General features: G+C 48.4%; 4 protein-coding genes across 4 annotated transcripts; 2 read left to right on the top strand and 2 right to left on the bottom strand.

The window, feature by feature from the left end:
• Positions 1-4,135: 4,135 nt before the first annotated feature.
• Positions 4,136-5,889, top strand: F5B22DRAFT_328619 (BRCA1 C terminus domain-containing protein). The gene has a single exon (XM_047970787.1). It carries the CDS (start codon positions 4,364-4,366, stop codon positions 5,303-5,305), a length of 942 nt encoding a protein of 313 aa, XP_047828386.1. The 5' UTR covers positions 4,136-4,363; the 3' UTR covers positions 5,306-5,889.
• A 1,500-nt stretch (positions 5,890-7,389) lies between these two features.
• Positions 7,390-9,254, bottom strand: F5B22DRAFT_638059 (beta-lactamase/transpeptidase-like protein; the record flags this gene model as incomplete). Its single annotated transcript, XM_047977533.1, has 3 exons — positions 7,390-8,480; positions 8,536-8,664; positions 8,732-9,254. 3 exons carry the CDS (start codon positions 9,252-9,254, stop codon positions 7,390-7,392), a joined length of 1,743 nt encoding a protein of 580 aa, XP_047828385.1.
• Positions 9,255-9,613: 359 nt separating this feature from the next.
• Positions 9,614-11,879, bottom strand: F5B22DRAFT_328602 (uncharacterized protein). Its single transcript, XM_047970786.1, has 3 exons — positions 11,430-11,879; positions 10,857-11,372; positions 9,614-10,704 (listed from the first exon to the last, which is right to left on the bottom strand). The coding sequence occupies exons 1-3, from the start codon at positions 11,477-11,479 to the stop codon at positions 9,756-9,758; spliced, it is 1,515 nt and encodes a 504-aa protein (XP_047828384.1). The 5' UTR covers positions 11,480-11,879; the 3' UTR covers positions 9,614-9,755.
• A 1,662-nt stretch (positions 11,880-13,541) lies between these two features.
• Positions 13,542-14,991, top strand: F5B22DRAFT_328563 (uncharacterized protein). The gene is made up of 2 exons (XM_047970785.1): positions 13,542-14,051; positions 14,134-14,991. The coding sequence occupies exons 1-2, from the start codon at positions 13,634-13,636 to the stop codon at positions 14,880-14,882; spliced, it is 1,167 nt and encodes a 388-aa protein (XP_047828383.1). The 5' UTR covers positions 13,542-13,633; the 3' UTR covers positions 14,883-14,991.
• The last annotated feature ends 179 nt before the right edge of the window (positions 14,992-15,170 follow it).

Below are 15,170 nucleotides of genomic sequence, written 5' to 3'. Positions count from 1 at the left end.
CCCGGCCGTCCACCTGTACATGTACGCCAACCCGAGCATCCCACAGGGCCACAGCTACCGCAGTAGTCGCCTGCTGTGCTAACGTGTGACGCATGTACGTGTATCTGTAGGGGCAGGAGGATTACCGCTACATATCCGCACTCTACATTACTAGCGGCGGAAGAGGAGACATGGGATCGAGTTGCTACAGCGTACAGCGTACAGTAGCATACTTCTACGTACTTATATATGTATGTACAGTCGTCTCGTAGATGCAGATGCATACATGTACATACAATCCGAATCAGATCGTTGCCCCTTGACATAATAAGCCTCCTGGAATCGATGCAAACCTCATCGGTGCAGGAAAATTCAGGCACCGAGAGAACGAGGCCAGCTTCCTGTGTGTGGATCGATCACGAAGCGAAGAGAAACTCAATTGAGCCAAAACCCGCAAACTCCGCGGCCCACTAGACATTGGCGTCTCTGCATGGAAGATACGGAAGAAGGGATGGAGGAAGGGCAGAGAGCGACATGGACGCGGCACATGCCCAACCACATCCCCAACCACCAGAACTTTCATGTCTACCGTCTGCCACCTACCTAGTATCTGGGCTGTTCTCGAGTGAGCTTTTATCCACGGCTTCTCCTCCGCGGCAATGGGGGTGGAGAGTGGATTGGCAGGATCGCAGCGCTATACTGTAGTTGATTAGCGGATAATGCCAGCGCTAAAGGCACTAAGTACTGTACACTAAGTACCTACTGATATCTACCTACTAAGTACAGAAATCTTCGTCAACATTGCCTAGGTAGGTAGGTACAGTATCTAAGTAGGTAGTGTAGGTACCTGTTCCCCCCTCCTTACCTCGTACCATGCAAAGACCCCAGGTACGCGCGCAGACATGACGGGAACCGGCGCCGCAGCCTTCTTGTTTACATGTACCGTACCTACCTCACAATTGTATTGTCTTCGGCCAGCAGCATCAAGCAGAAGCAAGCAAGTATGATCCGCATATGTGCTGTAGCTCATCCAAGGGTATATAATACTATAGGCATCTCCTCAAATGTAAATAAATGTCTGCTGTCAAACCTCGACCAGACCTCGACATAGTCGTCCAAGCTCGATACCTATACTCAGTGCCTACTATAAGATAAGATCTACCTACATCTCGACAAGCAGAGAGTACCGTACTGAATACCTACCTAGTAGATACAGTGCCTAGTACATGTGAATGTAGATATACCGTACTTGATGTACCGGTATATTCATTGGCTGCTCCTTGCAAGTCTTGTTGCGCCATGAATACTTAGTACATATATACCTATCTACTGCCTGTAGTAGCTAGCAACCAATGTATAGGAATTAGGGACGCGATATACCTGCGCAATATACTACCTATACCTAATATGTATGTATTCTAGGGCGGGCCTGATCACACGGCACCGTTATCTTGGACCCTCTACACTATACCTCGAAATAATGGCTTTATTTGTGACAAATATTATAAGCTGAGGCTGGGAACCAGGACCCCCCCGAAAGACAGTTCCGCCCGAGACTTGTGTGAATCAAGATTGCTAAATTTGACAGCAGAACCACTTTCGAAGCCGAAATCTGATTGATGCAAGGGATCGAGCGTGAGATTACTGTATGGAGATCTGATGTTCTATTTTCAACCGAGGCCAGCGACTGGTGACGGAAACCCTTCAGCAACCCTTGAGACAACCAGGCAAATGAGCTCCCAAGATGTGACAACTCATACTCAGTAGCCCTTTGGGAGATCGCGATTCGGGAAATGCCAATCAAGATTCGGCTTGCTTTGGCTCCCCTCACGACTGACACGCAGGTTTATTTGCATCCTTTGAAATTGAATACCAGGGTAGCGCACATGCGGTCGCAATGCTCATTCCCCGTACGTCTCTAGAACGTGGCGATGCCTGCTATGCCGGTAAAAACAATGCACGGCGGCGGATTCCTGCTCCTGCGACGATGGAACAGAGCACAGGACAGGAGCAATATTCGGAAAGGCAATCCGAGTCGACCAAACTACCTCGACTACCTACCCCAACGATGGCCCCGCCGGCGTTATCTCCCCCCTGAAGCTGATGGCTCTAGCCCTGCGTAAGTAATCAGCGCCGGCGACACAACCAACGCCCACCACACTGGCCGGGTTCGCTGCATGAACCCCAGACTTGCGTCCCCCGAGCAGTACATGGCATTTAAATTTGGTGTAGAAGAGGCATGTACACTACTACTGGCGAGCATGCACGTTGGGGGATTCGTAGCCTAGGTATCCAAGATCCAGAACCACAGCACGCTACCTAGTAGATGCCGGTTAAGTATATCTCCGTTGCCTCTGCAGCCTAACACAACGACACGCATCCTGAAGACCCAAGGTGATCCGATAGCCCCGTTGTAATCAGACGCAACGTGCCGTAAAACCTGATGGTCAAAGGGGTGAGTGACGTCGGCGGGAGCAAAAGTCGCCCCCTTTCTCGGTAAGACTTTGGCGAGGCTATCGACCACCGACATGGGGGGTTACATGTCTAAGATTTATGAAGTGCACTAGTGTCGTAGTGTAAGCACCGGGGATGTAAGATCGTAAATCAGAACGAGGGGTCAAAGAGCACCCATCATGATGATGTGCGTTGCCATCCCACGAAATAAAGATTGAAGGAGCAAGCTCATTGCTCAGACCCTCTGCATTTCCCTACACTACCTTACAATAGAACAGACTGCAACTGCACTGCGATGCACTGCACCGCAGTACTGTAGCACCGGCAGGGTCCCTTCAGCCCGGCTGCTACCTGCTACTGTACACGACACTACGTACAAGGATGCGGCGGGTGTAGTGGTCGAATGCATGAAGAAACGTCGACGGGAAGCCGTGTGTTGCTTGCATGAATTTGCGGGGAATAAAACCACAGGCCTAAACCAGGGCACAGAACCCAGTCGTCGCATCTGGCTGGCGCAACGATCGCATCGCGGGCGTCGAACCGGGGACAGGCTTGAAAGAAATCACAACACACAAAACGCAAGTGCCCCGATCTCGTTTCTGGATTTGCTGGCTAGGTGGCTTGCCGACGATCGGTCGAGGGGGGAAGAGGAGATGAGGGATACCTATAGAGGGAAAGGGGAGAAAAGGAAAGGGGGGGGGGTTTCCATCAACGTCGTCTTCGCTGAGCGCAATATGCTTGCTCTGGCTGATACCTGGGTAATCTGTGTACCGCATGTTATCTCTCTGTCTTCCTCTCTCTCGTCTCTCTCAGCTTATTAGCAAACCGCCCTCTTCCTCGTCCATGCTCGTCGGTCATGGGCCCATTGCCGCCACCACTGCGACGCTACAGTGGCCCATTTCAACCTACCCACCCACCCTTCCCATTCCCAACCCATCCCATCCATGAAACGACATCCGTCCATGGCAATCGACTGGATGTAACCCGCGGCGCGCGCGCCAAAACGCACAGCCCACGTCTTCCCCGTCCCAACCCAAGGCCCTACCTACAGTATGTACGTGCATTTAGCGTGCTTGCGCAGAGAAGGGTAAGTGGTAAAAGGAAGAAAGAAGGTAGGGCAGGCAAAGGCCAAGACGTCCCCGGGTCAGTACGTCCCCGGCTCTTTGTTGGCTGGTTCTCCCCGCAGCAAAGGCCACCCGATTGGCCTCGCTCGTCGATTCACCTTATCAAAAGCATCATCATGTTCGGATTTTCGTGGCGCAGGTGGGTTCGAAACGGCGCGCTGGCCCTGCAAGCAATGCCGTCCGAGCGAGTGCTTGGCAGATGCAAAAAGCAAAGTCTAGATAGATCTCATTGTTTGGGTCATCGAACAACGAAAATGCAAGTAGCAAAGCAAAGAAATAGGCAGACAGATAGAGGCAGCAGTACTGTAGGCAGAGATGATGCTACCTATTGTCACCGTGAGTTGGGTTGAGTCGGGCATGTGGCGTAATTAAGTCTAAAAGGTTCAAGACATTGACCTCTCAGCGCCAAACTCGTGGTCACGTGTCTTGGTCTTAGACTTTGTTAGCTTCACGCTTAGAAAGTACCTACGAAGTAAGGTTAGGTTGGGTTGTCTTTGTTGCTGGGTGGCTGATGTCTATCATTGTTCTAATGCGCGCGAGACAATGCGATGGCATGAATCACGATTGTGCCAGTCTGAGACAAGACAACGGTAACGTGGGAAGAGCAAGGTGGAACGAAAGACCAAGCAGACTGACGCACGTCTGAATCAATAATATATTCTCGCTGTCTCAGTTTCACCGATGAATCAGCCATGACCATTGACAGCAGCAGCAGCATTCCGGAGCCGCGCTTATGACCTTCGCCACAGCCGTCTCTTATCTCACCTTACTAGTATCTCACATCTCAAAGGCAATACGACGCTATTATGCCGCCATCCAAGCCACCAGTTCCTAGGGCCGCCGAGCCCATCTACGGCCAGTCCTTCGATCCATGGAACTCATCATCTACAGGCCATCAACGCGCCGAGAATCGGCTGGGCGGTAGCACGGGGTGGCGGGACTCGCGGAACCGAAAGTTGATGAGCCAGTTCACCGGTGGCGCCGGGGGCGGCAAACGAGTTTCAGATACGGTGGGAGAAGGGTCGCAGGACTGGGATCCGAAAGCCAAAGCCCTGATCACGCCAGAGATGCGGTCGCGAGCGCAGAGCTCTGTATTCGACATGCTGGCGAACCCTGGGTCCATGAAGCCGTCCTCCTATTCTTCTGGATCTGCGCCTGCGCCGCCCTCCCTAATGACATCGAATTCGGCTTCGTTTTCGAATTTCGGGGAAAGCGCGTCGAAAAAGCCAGGTCCTAGCGATAGTATGACGGCCGAGGAACGTCTGATGCTCCAGCGGAAAGAGGAGGACGACGCTAGAGAGCAAGCCAAGCAGCCGCGCGGGATCTTCGACGGGGTCGTCGTGTACCTCAACGGGAGCACTCACCCGCTCATCTCCGACCACAAGCTGAAGCACGTACTCGCCGAGCACGGTGGAAGCATGTCGAGCCATCTAGGCCGCAGAAAGGTGACACATGTGATTCTCGGCAGACCCGCGGCTGGCGGATATGGTGCTGGTGGCGGCCTCGCGGGCGGGAAGCTGCAGCGGGAGATCTCGAAGATGAGCGGGCCTGCCGTCAAGTTTGTCGGCGTCCAGTGGGTGCTCGAGAGCATTAAGGCCGGTAAGAGATTGCCCGAGGCGCGGTTCGCGGACCTCAAGATTGCGGCCAGGGGCCAGCAGAGCGTGTATGGCTTGTACTCGAGACAGAAGGATACGACATCCGCCGATGTCGATGAGTCTCAGCCGCCACCGAGTGCGCAGCCGAGATGATGATTAGACGGATGGGAAGCTTTGAGGCTGCATATCGGGTTATGGGCATATGAGGATCTGCGTTCTGGGCGTTTCGGTAATCTAGGGTTCGCTGCATTGAGATATGAGGTGCATAGAAGAGGGGTTGCATGAAGCCGTCACTATGACTGGCGAACTGGTATAGATATATGGCATTCTGAAATCGAGGCTCGTTGCGTTAACAATCCCTGCTGTTCATGAAAAGATGTCGTGTAGTATATGAGAGTACATTGCGATTCTATCAATCTCTGGGGGTTCTACTGGCAAGTGTAGTACTTCATTTTCACCTTTTAAACCGGCTCTCATTCTTAACTCTCGTACGATGCTCCGCTACACCCCGTTCTTAGGATTGAAGGCTAGCTTGTAAGATTTCCAACCCTTAGGGTCAAGCGAGTCGGTCAGATTGCCTGTCCATCTAATCCTTTGTGGGACAAGTATTTGAAAAAATTTAGGGTACCTGTCAGCTCACTCATTCATGAAACTAGCGCCCGCTTGCTCGGTTATGGTACATCTTTTCAAAGCCATGATCGAGCTAAATTATTACAGCTTATCTTGAGAAACCCGAGGCACAAAATAAGTTGTATCACGGACGTAGAATACATTGACCTCCATCTATATGACATCTCCATATTTCATGTCTTTCAGTATGCTACGGAGTTTTATAGGCTACCAGGAGCTTCACGCGCTTGACTTCAGGTCAACTATACGTGCCTTCATTGCCTCGCTACAGATGAAGAAGATATCTGCCTGATAATATAAACAATATTTTAAACCCGATGCGATTGTACCCTATAGTGTATAGTTGGGCACGTCATTTCTGTGTCAAGGATATAAAATCATTAATGCTTCAGGCTTCTTGCAAAATCCGAGTGAACGTTCTCTAATAACTCCTTCTGATATCAATAAACTCACTCCCTGTCTTGAGCATTTATCTATTCACATGCGACTCAATTCAGAAAAAATGAATAATAATTCAAGCCAGGTTAACTACTCCATACAAGTTGCCGCTCAGCGAACTCAAATGCAAGCACGCCTAAACATAAGATCAAATTTCCGCTAGCTATCCGACTTTTCGCCTTACAACGACAATCCAATGTTTTATTTCTAAGGGATGTATTAAAGAGATATAATGCTATTTGTCATTACTCGTTATGTATATGATATACAATTTCCAGGCCTTTGTTCAGCTGTTCCTTGGCTCCACCTAAGTGTGATATCTGTTGATAGCAATTCAGCCCTGTGAAGCCACATCTTGCCGTGCAGCCGAGTAAGGGACTAAGCCCAAGCATTCTCACTGAGAATCTCCTTGCCCTCCAAAGGTCTGGTATCGGTCACGATAGATCCCAGAGCCTTCCTCATAATCTTTAAAGTGTCCATGTTGAGTGGCTCAGTGCAAAATTGATGCACTATCTTACAGCTATCCGCCAAGGTCAAGAACAGGGTTCTACTGAAAATTCTTTGTATGGGAGGTTTGTCAACACGTTTTATAGTGCTGTCTAGATACTCGGCGACCCGTCTCTCTGCTCATTTGACTTGCTTCGCTGGTGTGTCGAGCAACTTGGGGAGGTCTTTATAGGAATAACTTAGCGGCATTAATAAGAATTGCAGAATAAGAAGAGGGTGCGAGTGGAAGGACGAACGGATCTTCGACTATTGCTGTCTCGTGAGTGGGTAAGTGGGTGGAGAGAATAGCGATAAGCACTTAGGACTCTGTAATATTCCTTTGTGCGCTGAACCGACACCGACACTGACTGCAAAATCCGGAAAGATATATCTAATCAAAACAACTATAGTTTAAGCACTTCTATACGTACGTACTCAAAATTATATAGAGGTACACTGGCCTTTGCGATGAAACGGAGACTTGACCTACACTTGGGTGGGCTTTACGACTTGGCTGCGCGCATATAGAATCTTTTGCGAGATAGTCCTGCAATTATGCTCTAGCTAGATCAGTTCTTCTACGATAGTTCCTTGAAAATCGAGCGCCTTATATAAGATATGTAAGACTTTCATTAAGCCTCCCGCATACACTCAATTACAAAAAAAAAATACGCTGCCTATAATTATACCCTCTTCATCTTGAGTCGCAGCAGCCTCACATCCAAAGACTGCGCTCGACCATCCTCTCCTATTTCGAAAACCCAGTCATCTAGAGCGACTTGCCCGTACGTTGGAGCGCCCAGGGCGGTCCAAGCTTCTAAGCACGGGTCTTCAACCTTGCCTGGTTCCGTTGCGTTGAAGAATGTGGCCCTGAAGCCCAACCTGGAATCGTAAGTTCTGCATCCCGATTTAGACAAGCTAGTAGCTCGCAGATTTGATGGATAGAGCCTGGCATATTGTCCAGCACCGTATAGTTGTATAAGCGGACTCTCAGGCCCTACGACTTGAACTCCCCGACTAACCAGTTTCCTAACCAAAAGTCCAGGGCTATCTGACGGTCCTACTTCGATTACCGCTGAACTATTGGAAGCTTCATCGACGAAAGTCCCGACAAAATTCGACTTGGCTTCTTCTGCAGCCTGCTGCTCGGCCATAGGGAGGAAATAGTCACCGAAGACATTCAGGAGTGTATCTCGGACGCTAGCCACGTTTACAGTCGGTACACCAGCAGTGAGCACAATCCAGCCAAGGTCATGCTCGGGTGAGAGCACCAATGCCGCATGATAATTGCCTTCGTCGCCTTGTTTAGTGTAAAGCTGGCTGATGCGATTATCAGACAAGGTCAAATAACGAATTTCCCACGGTGCCCCAACAGCAGTGCTAAGGTATCCTGTTTGTGCCAAGGGTTTGAGCCATCGACGGGTTTGAGCTGGTGACAGTAGTTTAGACTGAAGCAGCGCTTGGCCGGCCTTAATCATGTCAGATGTTGAGCTGTACATGGATCCAGCAGGGCTGTTAAGGCCTAACTTCTCATCCCAGCCAACAGCAGTCGGGTCCCCACCTGGGATCACACCACCATGTGATGGTATGTCCTTATAACTGCTGTGGCTCATGCCGAGCGCTTTCAGGATATTGTTGGTTATAGCGCCGCCTATGGGGGCCCCAGTGATGGCTTGTTGAGCGTACCCAAGGAGTGCAAAAGCAATGTTGCTATACGCTGGAGATTGTGCTGTCGGATAAGAAGGATGCTGCCTCAAGAGATAAGAGAACATTTCTAGACACGATTTTAGTACATCTCGCAGAGGTGATTGATGAGGAACATTTCATACCAGTACGCGTACAAGTCCGGTTAGTTCCAGGTGCGCCACATATTGGAATTTCTGGCTTTTCCAGGACTGGAAACCCAAAAGCGGCAGCTTGGGCAAAGTCGAGTTCAGCTCCGAGGTCATTGTACGTAGCTAGAGGTATATGCGTTAGCTAGTTGTATAAACATGTGTAGTTAGATGATAAATGTCAATAACTAACGATCGCGAGGGATTCCAGCAGACTGGCTTGCAAGTTGGCCTAAGGTAACTTCATTCCACCGAATACAGTCGATGTCGTTATACACCTCTTGTTGGTTGGCCCCTTTAGCGCAACTCGAGTTTGCAAGCTCCGGGATATATTTGGTAACTGGTTCATGAAAGTACTCATCACCAGCTTCGATCAGAAATGACCAGACACTGAAAACCTTGGTTACGCTTCCGATGCGAAAGATAGAATCACGATCCACTCTCGATACCCCAATATCAACTGGAGGTGTGTAATAGTGCTCATACAAGGTCTTGTTTTCTCTAGACGAGAAGAGAGCTACTGCCCACGCAGCATCGTTGCCTTTCAAACTGGTGCTTCGAGACAGTTTCTCAAATTTTGCGATAGACTGGCTTAAGGCTGAGCTGTTCGAAAGATGTGCAGATGACGGGAATCCTGGTCCAGCCAGGGGGCACGTGGTCCCTAAAACATACGTAGCAAGGACCAAAAGGCCAAAGATCTTGGAGTTGAAAGACATTGTAGAAACTGTTGAACTTATTCAGGAGATAAGAGAGGATCCCGTTAAAAATGAGTTGTGCCACCAGGACAAACCTAAAGTTGGGAACTGGCTGAGTTATATATGCATACCAATTCAGAATATTAGTCTAAGTCTAAGAGTCAAACCATAAACAACGTGATTGCATATGAGAAGGATTCTCAGCAACTCGCAAATGCCCCACACCCTAGTTATGCTCCTAAGGTCTAAGGGCGCAATACATGGTGTTTTACACAGGAGCATCGGGAACATAGTGATGAACTCGTTTGACAACTAAGATCGGAAATGCCCCACTGCGAGAAAAGACGGCTTGGCAATTTCAATGGCTATCTTGAAGGAACAGTGCGCATGGATTGTCGCGTATTGTGTATAATTAGCATCCAAATTTCGAGGTGTGTTACATGGACCCAGAAGGTATAACTCACGCCTTTTCGGCAAATAATGTCTTGATATGGTTGCCTTGAACACCGTCTCGACTTTCTATTATAAATATATCCAGTCCTGAACCTTTTGAAGTTCTTTCTGAGCACCCAGGGGCACGAAGAAGAATATCTTCCTCCGCATCATCCTTGACCCATCATATCCCACGAGTGTTTCCGTCTCATCTTCTATATAAGAATCTCTAATCCTCTGTGAGTCGCTCGGTAGTGTATATTCTAAAGACGCGCTTTCCCACCAGCATTTGGGTGGCCATTGAGGTAACTCAATTCGATGCTCTCGCTCTATAACACGTTTGCCTGAGGCTTGAAGCAGCTTGGTATCCCACAATGACTCTTTTGCGTGACCGACAATTCTGAGTAAGGACCATGCCTCTAATCGAAGTTCTAAAAATCGACATTTGATAACAACGAAATACAACAAAGGCGCCAGACCCATCTCGAACTTGAAGAAACCAGATCTTTCGGTACCAGAAAGCCTAGTACGAGAGGCCTCTGCTCGTGCAAGCTCGACTATGCGCTCGAACTGAGCTCTAAATGTATCGGAAAACATTTCATCTCGATGTGATGAAATTTGCAACCAAACCTTACAGACATGCCATCGCGCCCTTAGAAGACGTATATGTGTTTGATTTTCGTCATTTTGTTCAAGGTCGTCAGCCATTTTTGAGAATATTGCATGCCATACGTCCAGCTCTTGACCTAGTTCTTGTTGCATCAAAAATAAGGAACTTGGTAATTCCGCCATGCCGACTGCACCTATTCGGAACGGGTCAAAAGCTCGAAGTATTGAGACACATTTTGACATGAGACAGTCCAGTGTCCCCAGTGCCTCGGAGAGGTTATGGATGCGATTTTGAGGGTATTCTAAGTATTGAAGGAGAGGGAAGTCTGCTATCGTGGCTCCAAAAAAGAACGGAAAGATCCGAAGATGATTCATGATACCCGAAATATCAGGCGAAGGGTGGTCCATTGACCTTAAAATGAGTAGACCACTGCAATGTCCCAGCATTAGCTCCGGTCATAGTAAGCGCAATTCTTAGATGTCTAGGTTATGGCAAGCTAAGAGGAAATTTTGGGGCCAAAAATGCGGCGCAATGGGTTAACGACAAATAAGACAAGTGTTGGGATACAAAAATATACTAACTGGCGGCAGTGTTCGATAGCTAATGAGGTGTTACCACGAAGGAACTCGATGCAGATGAACAAAATAGATATCAACAGTGTCGTGTCTGCGTCGAGCCGCTTGGAGGTAGCCACCTCTCTGATAGCCTTGTTGTAGTAGCGTAAAGCGAGGACATTCTCGACTAGAGTAGAAGAGTCATCTGCAGAAGGGTCAAATCGCTCGTACAGCAAGCTGACAGCGAGTACCGCAAATCTAGCAGCAGGTTCCTGAATGGCCAGCTGACAAACAGGGTTTGTCCAGAAGGAGTTCCCTAACGGGCTCGTCAAGGCTGGCGCTATTATACAGCGAAAGAAATCCAAAGAACGCAACTCGGTACTGCTAGACTCTGAGACTGGAATAGTTGAGGGCCGAACTTGCAGCAAACTGCTCCAGGATAACGACCCAAGTGGAGGGGCTCGGAAGCCTTCGCATATGCGACCACTAGTCTTGCATCGCAGACACTGGGGCCGACCCTCATCACATTTCACTTTTCGCGCCCTAGTTCTTGATGTCAGTGTTTAGTCGAGGCCAGACAAGACAACTGAATCAACTGACTTGCATGTAATGCAACCGGTGCGCACCCTTTCAAACCCTTTGCGCGGCATCACGAATCAGTTTAGTATGAACAACTGAAAACATTCGAGATCTCCCGAACTGCGGGAATGCACAATTTGGGACATGTCGAGGAAATAGATGCCTATCACAAAGCGTAACAACTACGAAGTTCAAAGCGGGTCACTTTGACCTGGCTTCACGATTAGCCCCTGAAACTGCCTACTAGTAGGATCCTGTGGGGCATTTGCGAGCTGACGGCCTGACCAGGTGGCGCAATATACTTCAGGGGGCCGATCCCGGCAGGCTGAGGTAATGGCTTCATATTCATAGGCATCTAAATATAATTTTGTAAGTATGTAAAAGAGAGCTTGACAGGCTCGAGCACAAGATACTGTAATGAATAACCCCGGATTTTTAGGTACTGTGATAGCTTGGGAAAGTCAGCCGCACTACCCTTACCTCTGTAATCAGCTTCTTAGTTCACTAGCGCTGGGGCCACTAGGAAACAACCACACTCTTGGCAGCAGTGAAGCTATAACCGATTTAATATACGGAGCCACAAGGTCAGGTTGTCATATGCAGTTGAAACCAACGGTTAGGTAAGGAGGCCTAATAGATAGAAGGAAATATTAGATTGTATGTAGCCCAGAGTGCATAAATAGCCCGGTTATCTCCCATTTTGGAGAAACAGAGAAACCAAAGCCCTACAAACCCCTAGTAAATTATTAGATGGAATATGACCGAGTTCCAAGTCCTCTGCAAGATCCCTTGTCGCATAGAAACGCCGCGTCAAGATATAATAATGATTGACTCTAATTAATGCTAACGGTCTATAGGTACTAGTCAATCTTAGCAATTCTTTGTCAACTTGTTATCAGCTTTTTGACGTCAACGAGTTGAGTTTTAGCACGCTTCACAAGTCGTGTTGAATAGGTTCGTCAAAGGGAGACAAGTGTATGGAATAAAGGGGTAATTCGCATTTGCTAGCGGCCAATTCTAGCTTAGAGACACGAAGAACAGAGTTCTTCGCATATCTGTTGTCAGCATGATTTCGGATAATGGTGCTTCTCACAAGCCGAGAAAAGACTTATGGGGCATTGACAGCTGAGAAGAGGCTAGCTCTCCTGCCTCAACACCAAAGCAGACTTCCGGAGCAGAGTCGGAGCCTCCTCCAGCGTTGCCATACAATGTGGCGTAGGCGTCCAGTTCTATGTACTCTATGTGGTGCTCAGTGTGGTTCATAACTTCACCTCTAGATGTTCATATTATTGAGACTGGAGCTTATACGATTGGGCTCTTATATAGGATGTTGATTGACTGCATTATGCAGCTTTACCTGTTATAATATATAAAGCAAGACGCAAACCTTATGTAAATATCTTTGCAAGCTCACCTACATGCTTGGTTTGCTCTGACTTGAATAATGAGCGTTAAAATTTAATCACACATAGTTCTCTGGGTTGGAAGTTTGAGGTATAGCAACATTTCAGGCCATATTAACATATGTGAATACAATAACAGATCGGGCCACTTTCGTAGATTGACATTGACTATCTGCGTATGCGATTGTCATGGACGAATTGTGGCTACTTAGAGACTAGTTACAGACCTCCATTGAACAAAGTCGTACGCAAGTCTCGAACTGGAACACTGGGAACAACACCACACAGCTATCCTCTGCATTAACAACACATTGCGTTTTCCGTAGCTGATCCGTTCTATATAGATTATTCTGGTAATCTATTCGACCAGCACATCTCCCCTTAACATCGGTATATGCGGAGCAACCACCCTGTACCTCATTGATCCCACTGCAAGGGAGATTACACCGCATTTCATTGGATAGCATGGCAATACACTGAGTTCACGAATTTGGGTCAGGCAGCAAGCAGATGGACACGTAAAAGGTTCGGCCCTGAGAAATTCACTAATCCTCTGATTTCTTGTTTGCCGCGGACTATGAAAGAACATTTTCCAGGATTATCTCACCTAAGCAGGTTCCTGATATTCCCTATATAGTCGTCGAAAGAAAAATCATGATGTTTGACAAGGTATAAATATTCGCGACCGGTTACTTATTGCCCTAATTGCCCTCAAGTACTTGAGTTTCCTTGTATCAAGAAAGACGCAAAAACATCACTCCCCTACATTTACTATAAATACATATAAGAATCAGCTTGCCATAGTTGTGTAGCACAAAAATCATGGATCCTCACTCCCATTTACGCGAGCAGCACCTCACTACCAGCCAGGGATATGCGCTTTCTAGTATTCTTAATCACAGCAATGATCTTGTTGACAAGGTAGTTGATATGGGTGATAGAGTGAAGGGCACGGAAAACGAGTCTGAAAAGACTTCAAAACTGTTTAGGGCGATCAATGAAGAAGTAGGCAAGAGGCGCCTCTTCGTTTGCTGCGACGGCACCTGGGTGAATGCTTCGGGTACCACCGCACCGCTGACGAACGTAGCGAGATTCGCGCGCGCGATCGATCGATTTGGCCTCAATCAAGAGCATCCATTAAGCCCCGTTACTCAGGTGATATACTATTCAGCCGGAATAGGCTCCGAACCGGTTCTGAAGACAAGAGTGGACAGTATCTACTCCGGCATTACAGGAGCAGGTTATTACGAAGTCACATTACATTTCCATGTCCTCTACACTATCACGAGCTTGATGCTAATGACTTCTTGACTACTCCATAGGGCTGGAAGAGGACATCCTTAACGCCTACTGTTTCCTTTGCAACAACTACAACTTCAGCGCCCGAAACGACGAGATCATCCTCATCGGCTTTTCACGAGGGGCTTTTACCGTCCGCTGTCTTGCTGATTTCATCAGCCAGGTGGGTCTGCTTCAGCGCAAGTCGCTGCCTTTCCTATCTGTCTTGTTCCAGAGATGGATGGATGCCAAAGAAGAAGAAGATAGAAAAAGGATGAAGTTGGAGATCCGAAAGATGAGTCAGGAGTTTTCTCTGCCGGTAAAGATCACGGTGCTGGCTGAATGGGACACCGTCAGCGCCATCGGTCACGTGGGCTGGAGGAACAAGTTTTCCTTCATGAAAGGGACGGTACCGGAGAATGTCCAGAATGCGTTTCTAGCGATAGCTCTCAATGAAAGGAGGGGTAGCTTCATGCCGATGCTATACAGCAAGGCTCACCGTGGGACTAGTGTCGCGCAGTGCGCGTTCTGCGGATGTCATGGGGACATTGGGGGTGGTAATCTGGATGCTGGGCTCTCTACTGTATCTCTGTTATGGATGGCGGCGAAGGTGCAAGGAGCTTGCCAGGTCTCGTTTGATAGGACAGCTCTCCTTCAGATGGTCCAACCACCACGGCCTAACGCGAAGTGGTGGTATGGAAGAAAGGATCACGAGACAGAAGCTATGAACTTGCTATGGTCTAAAGGTATGTCGCGTTGGCAACGGCGTCTCAGCATAAATTATCTGGGCTAAACTAGAGTAGGTGACATCAATGAAAGTCTCCAAGGGGTTTGGTTGTTGCCACATCTTCTCACACTTGGATGGTCTAGCGGGTCTCGTAGGAGGCACTTTCGAAAGACATTCGGGCGGCGAGAAAAGAATACGACGCGGGGACAACATAAGGAGAAAGACCAAAAGGAACGGCCCGAACACACGCAAAAGCAGCCGTCTGCCAAGATATATCGAGCTACCTACGACAACGGCACCATTGACGATGCAATTAGGGGGGTCAGCGAGGATGTCACTGACACAATTAAAGAT

The sequence above is a fragment of the Xylaria bambusicola genome, assembly GCF_022495145.1.
Source record: "Xylaria bambusicola strain CBS 139988 unplaced genomic scaffold F5B22scaffold_39, whole genome shotgun sequence".
Lineage (NCBI taxonomy): Eukaryota > Fungi > Ascomycota > Sordariomycetes > Xylariales > Xylariaceae > Xylaria > Xylaria bambusicola.
Note: the sequence above shows the minus strand (reverse complement) of the source record. Positions and strands in the feature narration are given on the sequence as shown.